The sequence below is a fragment of the Sinocyclocheilus anshuiensis genome, unplaced genomic scaffold (assembly GCF_001515605.1).
Source record: "Sinocyclocheilus anshuiensis isolate Anshui unplaced genomic scaffold, SAMN03320099.WGS_v1.1 scaffold1422, whole genome shotgun sequence".
NCBI classification, from domain to species: Eukaryota; Metazoa; Chordata; class Actinopteri; order Cypriniformes; family Cyprinidae; genus Sinocyclocheilus; species Sinocyclocheilus anshuiensis.
In genome coordinates, this window is record NW_015558633.1 from 56,379 (window position 1) to 69,374 (window position 12,996).

Below are 12,996 nucleotides of genomic sequence, written 5' to 3' on the forward strand. Positions count from 1 at the left end.
GGAAAAAAAAAGATCAATATTTTGTTTTAAAACAAGCAAAAATATCTGCCAATGGGGCAAGAAAAATAATCTTAAATCAAAGGCTAAACAAGGTTATTTTTCTTACCACATTGGCAGATATTTTTGCTTGTTTTAAGCAAAAACTAACAAAATATAGTTTTTTTCTTAAAGCAAGACATATTCATTTTACTTGTCCAGTAAATGCATCTTGATTCAAGAATTTTTAGATATTTATACTAGAAAACAAGACAAAAATATTTTTGGAGTATATGCATAAAAACGGCCCACACAAAGGTTAAAAAAATAAAAAGCCCCTGGATGTCAAATATTCACCCCTTCATTTCTGCCCCCTATTGAGTGTTACAGATCAGACTCTCGGTGTTTGGCATATGTTTGTTTGCAGGCTGAGAGTCCACAGGAGCGCAGCCCAGGGGTGTTGAGTCGCATCGGGAGCTGGCTGTCGTGGGGTTGGGGCAGAGATGATCCCACGTCCCAAACACAGCAAGAGGAGGACCACGGAGAAACCAGAGCAGACGAGACAGATCCCGCAGAGGCGAGCCCAACCCTCGACCGGAATGCCAAACATCTGAGACTCGAACGCAGTCGGTCGCTTGAGAGGAGAAGGCCACCTGAACTCTTTGAACAAATGGGCCGGAGGAGATCTGGCAGGAGGAGGCGGAGCTCTCACGGGGATGGGGGCGGAGCTAAATCCCCAACCAATCCCCAACCTGAAAGCCCTGTAGCAACCAGTTTGACGAGCAGCCCGCGGAAAGCATGCGCTGACTCAGCTTTTAAGGAGGCGGCAAACAGCCTTCCAGGAGCCTCTGGAGCAGAAGCGCCAGACTCAGGTAGCCATGAGGATGTCTTCCAAGCAGAATGGGCCCAAGCGCACCTGAGCGAAGACGCAGATTCGGATTCGCTCGTCCAAGCGGCGCTGGTTTATACAGATATGGACGAGGAACGAGTGGTGAGGCTGACGGAGAGCGCAGAATCCAAACGCAGGAGCATCAAAGTGTCTCACAGCGAGGTGGTCTTCGCCAAAAAGGTGGTGGTCGCCTCGGAGGAGCAAAAGGAAGATCAAAATGTGACTCTTAAAGACACCAAACGGCCGAGATCTGATGAAAGAGCCAGGTGAATTATACCTGTTTAACCTGTTCGTAGCTGTGCTTACAGGAATAACAAACACAATTCTCGGATTTGTGGGCTTTTTAAAGCTAAAGTTGCTGTTTGGGCTTGAATTTAAGTCGTGGGAGATCTAGCAGGACAAAACATCATTGAGAAATACACTGCAAAAAAAATATTTTCTTAGTATTTTTCTCTCGTTTTCTAGTATAAATATCTAAACGTTCTTGAATCAAGATTTACTTGACAAGTAGAATGACTTAAGAGAATAAGTCTTGTTTTCTGAGAAAAAAAAAGATCAATATTTTGTTTTAAAACAAGCAAAAATATCTGCCAATGGGGCAAGAAAAATAATCTTAAATCAAAGGCTAAACAAGGTTATTTTTCTTACCACATTGGCAGATATTTTTGCTTGTTTTAAGCAAAAACTAACAAAATATAGTTTTTTTCTTAAAGCAAGACATATTCATTTTACTTGTCCAGTAAATGCATCTTGATTCAAGAATTTTTAGATATTTATACTAGAAAACAAGACAAAAATACTAAATGAGAAAATCATTTTTTCAGTGTTTCAAAGCAAACGTTTCTGTAATCGAAGTTGAATGTGCTTCATCTAAACATGGGAAATCTTTCTTAAAGATTATCAGGACAAAACATCATGTGTCATGTTGTGAAATATGCTCTCTTACTAGGTCATTATCAGGTAGTTGTCATTCCTCTGAGCTGTAAAGTCATAGATTAAAACCTGTTGGTTAATGTTCCTGATCTGGTTCCAACAGCTCCCTGCATTGAAAAGAGGCATTTTCATAACAATTAAGTGTTTACATAGTTAAATGCCAGTTTTTCTAGATGTCAGGCATGCATTTTTCTACTGTATGCACCAGCAGCTCTTAAAGGAACAGTTCACCTAAAAACTGGAAGGAGATATTTTGAAGTATATTCAAGATGTTCTTTTCCATTCAGCAAAAGTGATTTTTAATGCACGGTTTCTGCAGGTTTGAAAAAGTCTTAACATTGCATTAAATGTTGCATGCATTGCAAATGTCAGTATATTTGTCTTGTTTTCCAGTACAAATATTTCTAAACAACCTTAAATCCAGATAGATTTACTTGAAATTCAAAGTGAAGAAATTAAATTGAACAAAATTAAGCAAGTTTATGCCTAAAACAAGAACAAATATCTGTCAATGGGGAATTAAAACTCGTTTTCCCTTTGAATTATGTTGATTTTTCTGCGCTTGTGGTCAGATATTTGTCCTTTATCATAAATTCACCCTATTTTGATACATTTCTCAAAAAACTACATATGTAAGTATGATATCATACATTGTGTTTCCTTTCATTTATTCCTTAATTATAACCTTAAGTCTTAAATTTGTCTTCATAAAACTTGCAGAAACCCTGCAATGTCAAATTCCAAAAAGAACAAAAACGCATAACTATGACTCTTGCACTATATTCCAGTCATAATGTTAGTTCTGGGTGAGAAACAGGACTAAAATGCATGCCACACTGCAAAAAATTATCAAAAAAATTGTTAGTTTTTGCTTAAAACGAGCAAAAATATCTGCCAATGGGGCAAGAAAAATAATCTTGTTTAGCCTTTGAATTAAGATTATTTTTCTCACCCCATTGGCAGATATTTTTGCTTGTTTTAAGCAAAAACGAACAAAATTGTGATACTTTTTTTTTAGAAAACGAGATTTCATATCTTAAGTCATTTTACTAGTCAAGTAAATGCATCTTGATTCAAGAACGTTTTGATATTTATGCTAGAAAACAAGACAAAAATACTAAGCAAGAAAATAGTTTTTTGCAGTGCTTTTATGATAATCTAAGTTATTTGCCGATAGCTTTCCCTTCACACAACAATATATTAAGTAGATTGCGCAAGAGTCATAACTTTTATGATGCATTTTTATGCTTTTCTTGCTTTTTGGAGCTTAACAGTCATCTCTCATTCACTTTCAAAGGGGAAAGAGCACCAAGAGTAAGTCACGAGGGTGAATTAGCTTGTAATTTTGTTGTGCAGCTTTTGAAATTTTATCTTGCATCACGTGTTGGTCACTTTCAATAAAAGCGTTTTTCCAGAAAATGCAAACGAAGAAGGGGAAGTCAGTTTCTTAATGGATTAGTGGCTTGCTTCAAGCAGAGAAAGAACTGAAGAGAACAAACAAGGAAGAGCAGAGAAAGAGGAAAGAAAGACAATGAGTCAACAGCTAATGAAGGAAGTGGATGCTAATATGAATAGTGTGAACTTGATATTCAAACCAGTTTTGACCTTTATTCTTTGTTATTTTACAGATTTCCAGAGGACAAAGTGGACGGCACCAATGTGAAATCCAAGGGCCGAATCGCAGACAAAATCAGTCTGTTTGAGAGAGGAGCCACCAATGCAGTTAGCAGCTCCTCAAACCTGCGTCACCTGGATATTTCTCCAGCTCGAAATGTGGCCAGTCGTCTTTTCACAGAACGTGCCGGAACGCGGTCCAGTTCCGCACCTCCAAACCAATCAGTTAAAGAGAGGGCGATGAATTTTAATGCAGGACGGAGGGGAGAAGAGACGCTGACGTTGCCATCTGGTCGTACGCTGAACGAAGGACGTTCAAAAATGGCTGAAATATCTTGTTCCGGACGTTTTGAAAAATATACAGCAAAGACAGATACCAGCGGAGAGCCAAAGGTTAAATGCAAACCTCATTTAAACATCGATCAAACAGACTCCAAATCCCACAATGCAACACAAAGCACACCTGTATTGTCGGAGAGCACAAGTGACTCAAACATTGGGAATAAAGAGCTGGATTCTTTGCCAATGGTTTCATCACCTACTGATGAGACACCACAGGTGAAATCGCCAAACCGGACCAGCTCGCGATCTAAAAAGCGTCGAGGCAAAGATCCGCTGAGCCCCACCAAACAAGAAATGGGTCAGGGTAAACAGGAGGTCAAGGACAAACCTCTTGTAGACATTGTAAAGACCACAGAGCAGTATTCTGATAAAGAAAGACCCAAATCTGCTTGGGAGGCCGTAAGCAAAACACCTAAAGTCCCTCCAAGGTTGGAGAAAGCAGCAGAAATTATGCAAAGCACAAAGAAAAAATCTGACTCTCCACATGCGGACACAAAATTTCCTAAAGAAATGAAAAGCAAGGATGAGAAGCAGCATGGCTCAAATGAAGATAAGACAGAACAGACAGAGACTGACTCAAAATCGGAAGAGAAACCGAGAAACATCAACAAAAAGCAGCCTGTTCATGAGCGCTCAGAAGGACAGGGGCAGGGGAACAGAGACGTGATTGTAAACACATTGTTTGAAGAGTCAGGGAAACCAGATCCATCTGTGACAAAAGAAGAGAAACCACCGTCCCCAGAGGACCTGAATAAGGCCAACTCTAAAGACTGCTTTGAGCCAGCCAATAACAGCGCTGCAGCCTCCAGGAAAGATGCCATGCGAAACAGAGGGAGTGAGACGGATACGCTGGTCTTACCTGAGAAAAAAGTGGAAAACACCACTGAAAGTGACCCGAAATCGGCACAAAGACCATCAGAGACAAACCAAAAGAGTCGAGAAAAAGACAGTTTGGCTGAGACTACCAATCAGAATGAGAAAAACGACCTTGTTACAGAAACAACTGAGACACACAAACATAGTACTGAAGTCAGTACATCAAAGCCAACCGAGCAGAATGTAGAAGAAGGAATTACAACAAAGACGACTAAACACGGTAAATCAAAGGACACCTCAGCTGTGAGACAAGAAGACACAACAATTATGCCAAGCAGTGAGGGTAAAGAGACTCAGACTCCAGAGATAATCTCTGAATTGTCTGATCAGACTAAAGAAAACGCCACTACTACAAGTAGGACACTGGCAACACCAAACCCTGCACTGGTCAAAGACCAAAATAACCATATGGACACCATAATTTCACCTCAAATTCCACCTACAGAGGGAGGCGGTCCCAAAAGAGATGGGCCACCCCTACAAAACCAATCAGAGAGCGGAGAAGAAGAGAAAACACTGGCAGTGTCTAATAAAAGGGATTTACAACAGCCCAGCACGGATATTAAAAAGGGAGGCACCAAAGAAACCCAGAGTAAAATCACCAACACAGAAATGACATCCATAATAAATGGAGATATACACTCTGTACAGGCGGAAGATCAGGTTTCTGATTCTCTTAAACAGTCTGGAGAAAATACACTTGGCTCTAGCCTTGAAAATACCTTACCTGAAATACCATCCTATAATGACAATCTACCTCTGAGTTCAGCAAAAAAGAAGCCCACTTCCTTGTCATCCAAAGTCATTGAAGCATCCACCGAGCAATCTGGCCAGGTCACCGCTAAACCAGCCTTAAAAGATGATACAGCTTTCAGTGATAACAAGAACAAAACCTTGTCAAACTCAGCTAATAAAAAGACAAATAATGAAAAGACCACTCCTCCACCAGCCTCTACCAATGTAATAAACACTCCTGAAAAACCAACAACTATCGAAAAAACCACATCCCCACAAGCCCCAACCAATGAGAAAACCTCCACTTTGCCTGCCTCAACTAAAGAAAAGACTACAGGTCTATCAGCATCAACCACTGACACGATATCTGCTACATCAGGCTCCAATGATGACAAAAACAAACCTCCACCAGCCTCAACTGATGAGACAATCTCTGCTTTGCCTGCCCCAACTACTGAAAAGACCACGCCTCCAAGAGCATCTGCTAATGAACAGACCATGCCTCCAAGAGCATCAGCTAATGAACAGACCACACCTCCAACAGCATCAGCTAACGAAAAGACCACGCCTCCAACAGCATCAGCCAATGAAAAGACTACACTTCCAATAGCATCAGCCATTGAAAAGACTACACCTCCAACAGCATCAGCCAATGAAAAGACTACACTTCCAATAGCATCAGCCATTGAGAAGACTACACCTCCAACAGCATCAGCCAATGAAAAGACTACACTTCCAATAGCATCAGCCATTGAAAAGACTACACCTCCAACAGCATCAGCTAATGAAAAGACCATGCTTCCAACAGCATCAGCTATTGAAAAGACCACGCCTCCAAGAACATCAGCCAATGAAAAGACTACACCTCCAATAGCATCAGTCATTGGAAAGACTACACCTCCAACAGCATCAGCTAATGAAAAGACTACACCTCCAACAGCATCAGCTAATGAAAAGACTACACTTCCAATAGCATCAGCCATTGAAAAGACTACACCTCCAACAGCATCAGCCAATGAAAAGACTACACCTCCAACAGCATCAGCTATTGAAAAGACCATGCCTCCAATAGCATCAGCCATTGAAAAGACTACACCTCCAACAGCATCAGCCAATGAAAAGACTACACCTTTAACAGCATCAGCTATTGAAAAGACCATGCCTCCAATAGCATCAGCCATTGAAAAGACTACACCTCCAAGAACACCAGCCAATGAAAAGACTACACCTCCAATAGCATCAGCCATTGAAAAGACTACACCTCCAACAGCATCAGCCAATGAAAAGACTACACCTCCAACAGCATCAGCTAATGAAAAGACCACGTCTCCAACAGCATCAGCTATTGAAAAGACCACGCCTCCTAGAACATCAGCCATTGAAAAGACTACATCTCCAACTGCATCAGCCATTGAAAAAGCCACGCCTCTACCAGCACCAACCATTGAGACAACCTACACATTATCAGGCTCAGCTAATGAACAAACCACACCATCTGCCTCATTAACCGTTAGGTCTCCCTCCACTTCATTAGGTATAGGTGATGACAAGAACAAACCTCCATCAACATCAACCATTGAAGCAATCTCCACTTCATTAGCCTCCAGTGATGACAAGAACAAACCTCCACCAGCCTCAGCTAATGAAAAGAACACAACTCAATCAGAGTCAACTAACAGAAGGACAACTAATGAAAAGGTCATATCTCCACAAGCCTCAACCAATGACACAACCTCCACTTTGCCTGCCTCACCTAAAGAAAAGACTACACCTCCACCAGCATCAACCACTGAGACAAATTCTGCTACATTAAGCTCCAGTGATGACAAAAACAAACCTCCACCAGCCTCAATCAACGAGACAATCTCCGCTTTGCCTGACCCAGCTAATGATAAGACTACGCCTCCAACAGCCTCAACTAATGAAAAGAACACAACTACATCAGAGTCAGCTAATAAAAGGACAACTAATGAAGAGACCACATCTCCACAAGCCTCAACCAATGAGACAACCTCCAAGAAAAAGACTGCACCCCCACCAGCATCAACCACTGAGACAATCTCTGCTACATTAGGCTCCAATGATGACAAGAACAAACCTCCACCAGCCTCAACTGATGAAAAAACTACATCTTCATTAGACTCAACCAATGAGAGAACCACACCTCCACCAGCCTCAACTAACGAGACAATCTCCACTTTGCCTGGCTTAGCTAATGAAAAGACCACGCTTCCAACAGCATTAGCCAATAAAAAAGCCAAACCTCTACCAGCACCAAATATTGAGACAACTTCCACATTATCAGGCTCACGTAATGAAAAGACCACACCATCTGCATCATCAACCATTGAGTTTGCCTCCACTTCATTAGGCTCAGGTGATGACAAGACCACACCACCAGAAAATGCTGCACCTCAACCAGCTTCAACCAATCCACCAGCCTCCATTGATATCACTACTAAAAATGAGAGGACCACACCACTACCAGCGTCATCCTCTTTCCCGCTAAACTCTATCAATGGAGATAATATAACTCCACTTCCTTCATCCAAAGGAAATACAATATCACCACCAGACTATGACAGTAGGAAGGCCACACCTTCACCAGAAAAGCCCTCGGGTCCTGAAGTCTCGGCGAAAGAGAAGATCTCCAGTAAATCTACGACTCAATCCACAAGAAAAAAGGAATTCATCTTCAAACCCTTTCTCCTTCCAGAAATCCCCGCTGTGCCAGGCAGCTCCTCCCAGAGCAGGAACTCTCCATCTAGCTGGCTTGATGTGGATCACAGACGTCCTATAAGGAAGAAGCTGTTGATTCCAGAACCCAAGCTCAGCTCCTCTGTGAGTGAGACCAACCTCCTGAACACATCGGGAGAGTTTGACCCAGATGACTTTATTGCAAATGTGAAAAGGCTAGCGATGCCATTCAATCTTCCCCTACGCAAACACAACAAACATCGCCTGCAAGCACCTCCATTTGCCATGCCTGCCATCAAAGAAGACCGCTTTGAGAAACCCTTTGATCCGGAGGAGTTCCAGCATGGCTTGAGGCGTAGGAGGGAATTCATTTTGGATTTGCCTTCCAGTTCAAAATCAAAAGCAGCAGAAGTCAAGGAGGTGGAGATCAAACCTAAGCGAGAGAGCATCCTCACGAGGTCCCTGATCTTCCAGAGAGGAAGGAAGGAGTCTGAAAAGGAAGAGGAAGAAAAAGAAGAGGGATCAGATGAAAATACAACAGAACCACTGAAGGCAAAGTCTCGTTTGGAGAGGTGCTCTATTGTCAGCATTCTACGCAGCCCCAGCAAAGGGAGACGAATGGAGTTTTTAAGCCCCACTGAGTGTCCTTCAGGTGGGCTGTTATCACCCAGCGATGGTTCTGGGTCTACAGCACCTCCACAATCACAGCTAGCCCCAACTACAGAACCACCCAAATTGGTCCCAGTAGAGGAAACCCTAGCTAAGAATAACAGCCGCGATACACCGTCTGGTTCTCAGGTTATTCTAAAACCTAGCACGGACATTGGGCCTGCCATGACACCTGACCTCAAAGCAACTTCAAGAGAATCCACAGTAACTCTTTTAACAGACTCTAATGCTCCTTTTCCTCCTGGTGGTACCCAAACTAGTTCCCAGGTTGTACCGAAACCTACGAAAGATGATGGACCTACCCTGGCGCCTGACTTGAAAGCAACTTCAGCAGACCCTTCAGTCTCCATGTTTACAGACACTAATGCTCCTACTCCTCCCAATGGTTCCCAGACCAGTTCCCAGGTTCTGTTGAAACAAACAAAATATGATGGACCTACCCTGACACCTGACTTGAAAACAACTTCATTTGACCCTCCAGTCACCATGTTAACAGACACTAATGCTCCTCCACCTAGTTGTACCAAATCTGTTTCCCAGAATCATGGACCTGCTGTGGCACCTGACCTCAAAACAGCTCCGAGAGACCCCACAGTCACTATGTTTACAGACACTATTGCTCCTTCTCCTCCCGATGGTTCCCAGACTAGTTCTCAAGTTGTGCTGAAACCTACGAAAGATATTGGACCTACCCTGGCACCTGACTTGAAAAGAACTTCAGCAGACCCTCCAATCACCATGTTAACAGATACTAATGCTCCTCCACCTAGTTGCACCCAGTCTGGTTCCCAGGATGATGAACTTGCCATGACACCTGACCTTAATGCTTCTACTCCTCCCAATGGTTCCCAGACTAATTCCCAGGTTGTACTGAAACCTACTACAGATGATGGACCTACACTGACACCTGACTTGAAAATAACTTCATTAGACACTTCAATCACCACATTAACAGACACTAATACACATCTAACATCTAGTTATACCCAGTCCGGTTCCCAGGATGTTCTAAAACATATCAAGGATGATGGACCTGCTATGACACCTGATCTCAAAACAGCTCAGAGAGACCCCACAGTCACTATGTTTACAGACACTAATGCATCACTGCTTCTCAATGGTACCCAGACTGGTTCTGATGTTGTTCTGCAACCTGATGGACCGACCCTGAAAACAACTACAGTAGATGCTAATGCTCCTCCACCATGTCCTTCCTTTGATGACATCAAGTTGCCTAGTTTCCTGGAGAAATTTCTTCCAAAGGAACCTGAAAACGCTCAACCATCAAATAAGATCAACCCACTGGTCAGCCATCCCTCATTCATCACACTGACCACAGCAACAAAAACATACTTGCATACATTCATATAACATGCTAGGTGATGTTTCACAATAGTGTTGTTCTGTGTGTATATATTTGTGTGTGCTGGTTAGGTGGCTAGAGAAAGTGCCTCAATACCTGCTCTAGTGGATCTGAATAAGGCTGTTGACGTAGCTGATGGGAAGATCCCAGAAGTTACGGTTCCACCAGCACCTGTAGTTCCAGCGGCTCAAATCCCTCAAGTTAAACCTCAGAGAGAACTACCAAATGTATGAGTCAATAACCAATGCGTATTTTCTTTGTAAATGATAAATATGAATTTATTCATAGCTGCAGTTGCTCTGCATGCCTGCTTGTTATTAATGCCTGTCCATATTGGTATGTGGCAAATGTGAGAGATTTGAAGTTTTAACATGTTGACAGGGTAAAATCTTTGGGTTATCTTTGAAACTTGTTTGTCTGCTTGGTTAAATATTATGAAACATTTGCAAAACAATTACCCGCATTACTCTCTTAACCACAGCGTTTTTTCTTTCAGATTCCAGCTGCTCGCGGAATCCACCGGCGTCCTGGAAAGGTTTGCCAGAATTTCAAACTCGTGACCTAACAGAGAATTTCAGATATGGAAACCTGCTATATTTGCATAACATTTTATTTATGCTTTAAATATGTGAGTAAAAATATGTGACTTCTTGGGCCCTAATTTAATGTTTTGTGGCCGTCAGATTGTGATATTTGAGCACCATCAGTTTAGCGGTCAGTCCTTTGAGTTCTACAGGGATCAACCTGATGCCACACACATGCAACTGTCCAGTGTCATATCTATTAAAGTGGTCAGAGGATGGTAAGTGGCATCTATGGAGAACAAATACTGGGCCTTTCAGTTGATTAGATTTAACTGTGCATTTTGGCCTCTTATAGCTGGATATTATATGAGAAACCGGGATTTGAGGGACGATGCATCGCTCTGGAAGAGGAAGGAGTTACTGAACTGCCCAATCAATGGGCAGAAGAGGGTGAAGAAATATCTGCCCCTGTGGTCATTGGCTCAATTCGATTGGCTGTCAGAGTAAGTGACCTTCTTGAAAGGATTGTTTTGAACACAATAACTGCATTCTGAAGGTCAGAAGAGATGGGAGTGACCGCTGTGTTTTCCTGTATGTGTCTGCAGGACTACACTCCGCCCCGGATAGAGCTGTTCACCGAGCCTGCTGGCAGAGGCAGAAGCTCTGAGTATGTGGATGACACAGAGGAAGTGGGCAGTTTTAGCCGTCCTCAGAGCACCGGCTCCATCAAAGTCCACAGTGGTCTGTAAGTTCTGCTTAGACCTTGAGCATTTACTGGGGTGTGTGTTTGGACGCTGTTGTTGGGTGTGTGTTGTCAAAGTGGAGCTCTTGGCATGCACATCTTTACTGAGTACTTACAAAAAATGTGTTATGATTCACTTTCTGTTTTGGAGCCAAAAACAGAAATGTACTAAAAATCAATCAAAATAACCAATCAATCAAAGCAACCACCGCAAAAATCAATCAAAACAGCAACATGCTGAACATCAATCAAAACTCAAAGCCCAGAGTGTACTTCGGCCGTCCACGTTCCACGAAGGTCCGCCTGATGCAATTTTCCACATCAGAAATTTCCACAGACTTCCACCCACACCGTCCATGTGCAGCCCAATTTTTGTGTCCATGCGGATGGTCTGCATAAAACAGCACCTTGAGGCCCCTTACCAAAAAGAAGTATACTTCAAGTTAATTTTATTAAGCATACTTAAGTAAAGTTCAAGTATATTTTTAAGTATACTTTATGTAGCAAGTATACAAATATCAGTGTACTAGTAGTATACTTGTAAGTGTACTATTTCAATACTCTTTGGGACTAAATTGGCCCACTTTCTAGTATATAAATGTATACTTTTAAGTATACTTTAAGGATAACAGTAGTAAACTTTTAGTACACAACTAGTTTACATCTATGTTTTTAAGTTTGTACTGCAACTATACTAAAAGTGAACTTGTAGGTATGCTAACAATTTACTAATTAAATACTTGTAGCATTTTTAGTACACTGAAGTATAGTCTCAGTAAACTACTAGTTTAGTAGTTTTATTCTGCAAGTATACTTGTAAGTTTTCTTTAATTGAACTTTAGATCATACTTTAAGTATACTACTATGTCCCTATTTAGGTATTAATTTGTATATATTTTGTTATATGAATAGGCTATCTGAACATACAAACGTCAAACAAAAAAAAAAAAAACATTTTGAACAAAAAGCTGAAAAAAGACTATGAATTGGATTCAGAATGAATTCCAACACCCCAAAGCTTGACAGTCATTACCTCTTCATGGGTCGACATTTTATTCCATAACGTTACACAGTTTTGATGATGTTTTATTTCTGATGATCGTTTTAGATTACACGTGGAAGCATCTGTTGTTTCGGTTTCTTCTTGGCTTGTTTCTGTACAGAAGATGTGTAATAGCGCCCCCTACCGTACAACAATGAAAACATAGATTCCCGGAGCACAAGTAGCTATAGTTCAAATATATTTAGACTTTTTCTAAGTATAAGTCAAGTATACTTAAATGTCATTTTAAGTATATTTCTGAGAAGTACATAAAGCCCATTTCTGAGTTATACATAAAAAGTATACTAAAAGTATACTTTCCTATTTTAAGTTTAAAAGAAGTATACTAACAGCACACTTCAATAAACTTATTTTTCGCAAGGGAATAATTGATTCTGGTTTTCTACAAAGTCCCTCCTTCCGACAAGCGCAGTCTGCTCTGATTGGCCAGCTGACCCAGTGAATTGTGATTGGCCGAACACCGCACACCGCAAGCGGAAATGTAACGCCCCTTACCATAATTGCAAGCTTCATCTTTCAAAATAAATGTAAAGACTAAAGACAAAAGGGGAACAGAGTCGCGCTTCAGACACA

At 41.6% G+C, this 12,996-nt stretch overlaps 1 protein-coding gene across 1 annotated transcript in view; it reads left to right on the top strand.

Annotated features, from left to right (window-relative positions):
• crybg1b (crystallin beta-gamma domain containing 1b) overlaps positions 1-12,996 on the top strand; it is a 42,294-nt gene that overhangs the window by 5,959 nt on the left and 23,339 nt on the right. The window contains exons 3-9 of the mRNA XM_016476862.1: positions 404-1,131; positions 3,427-10,036; positions 10,166-10,321; positions 10,591-10,629; positions 10,778-10,896; positions 10,974-11,121; positions 11,224-11,363. Of these exons, the coding sequence (XP_016332348.1) occupies positions 404-1,131; positions 3,427-10,036; positions 10,166-10,321; positions 10,591-10,629; positions 10,778-10,896; positions 10,974-11,121; positions 11,224-11,363 (7,940 nt within the window). The remainder of the gene's footprint in view (positions 1-403; positions 1,132-3,426; positions 10,037-10,165; positions 10,322-10,590; positions 10,630-10,777; positions 10,897-10,973; positions 11,122-11,223; positions 11,364-12,996) is intronic.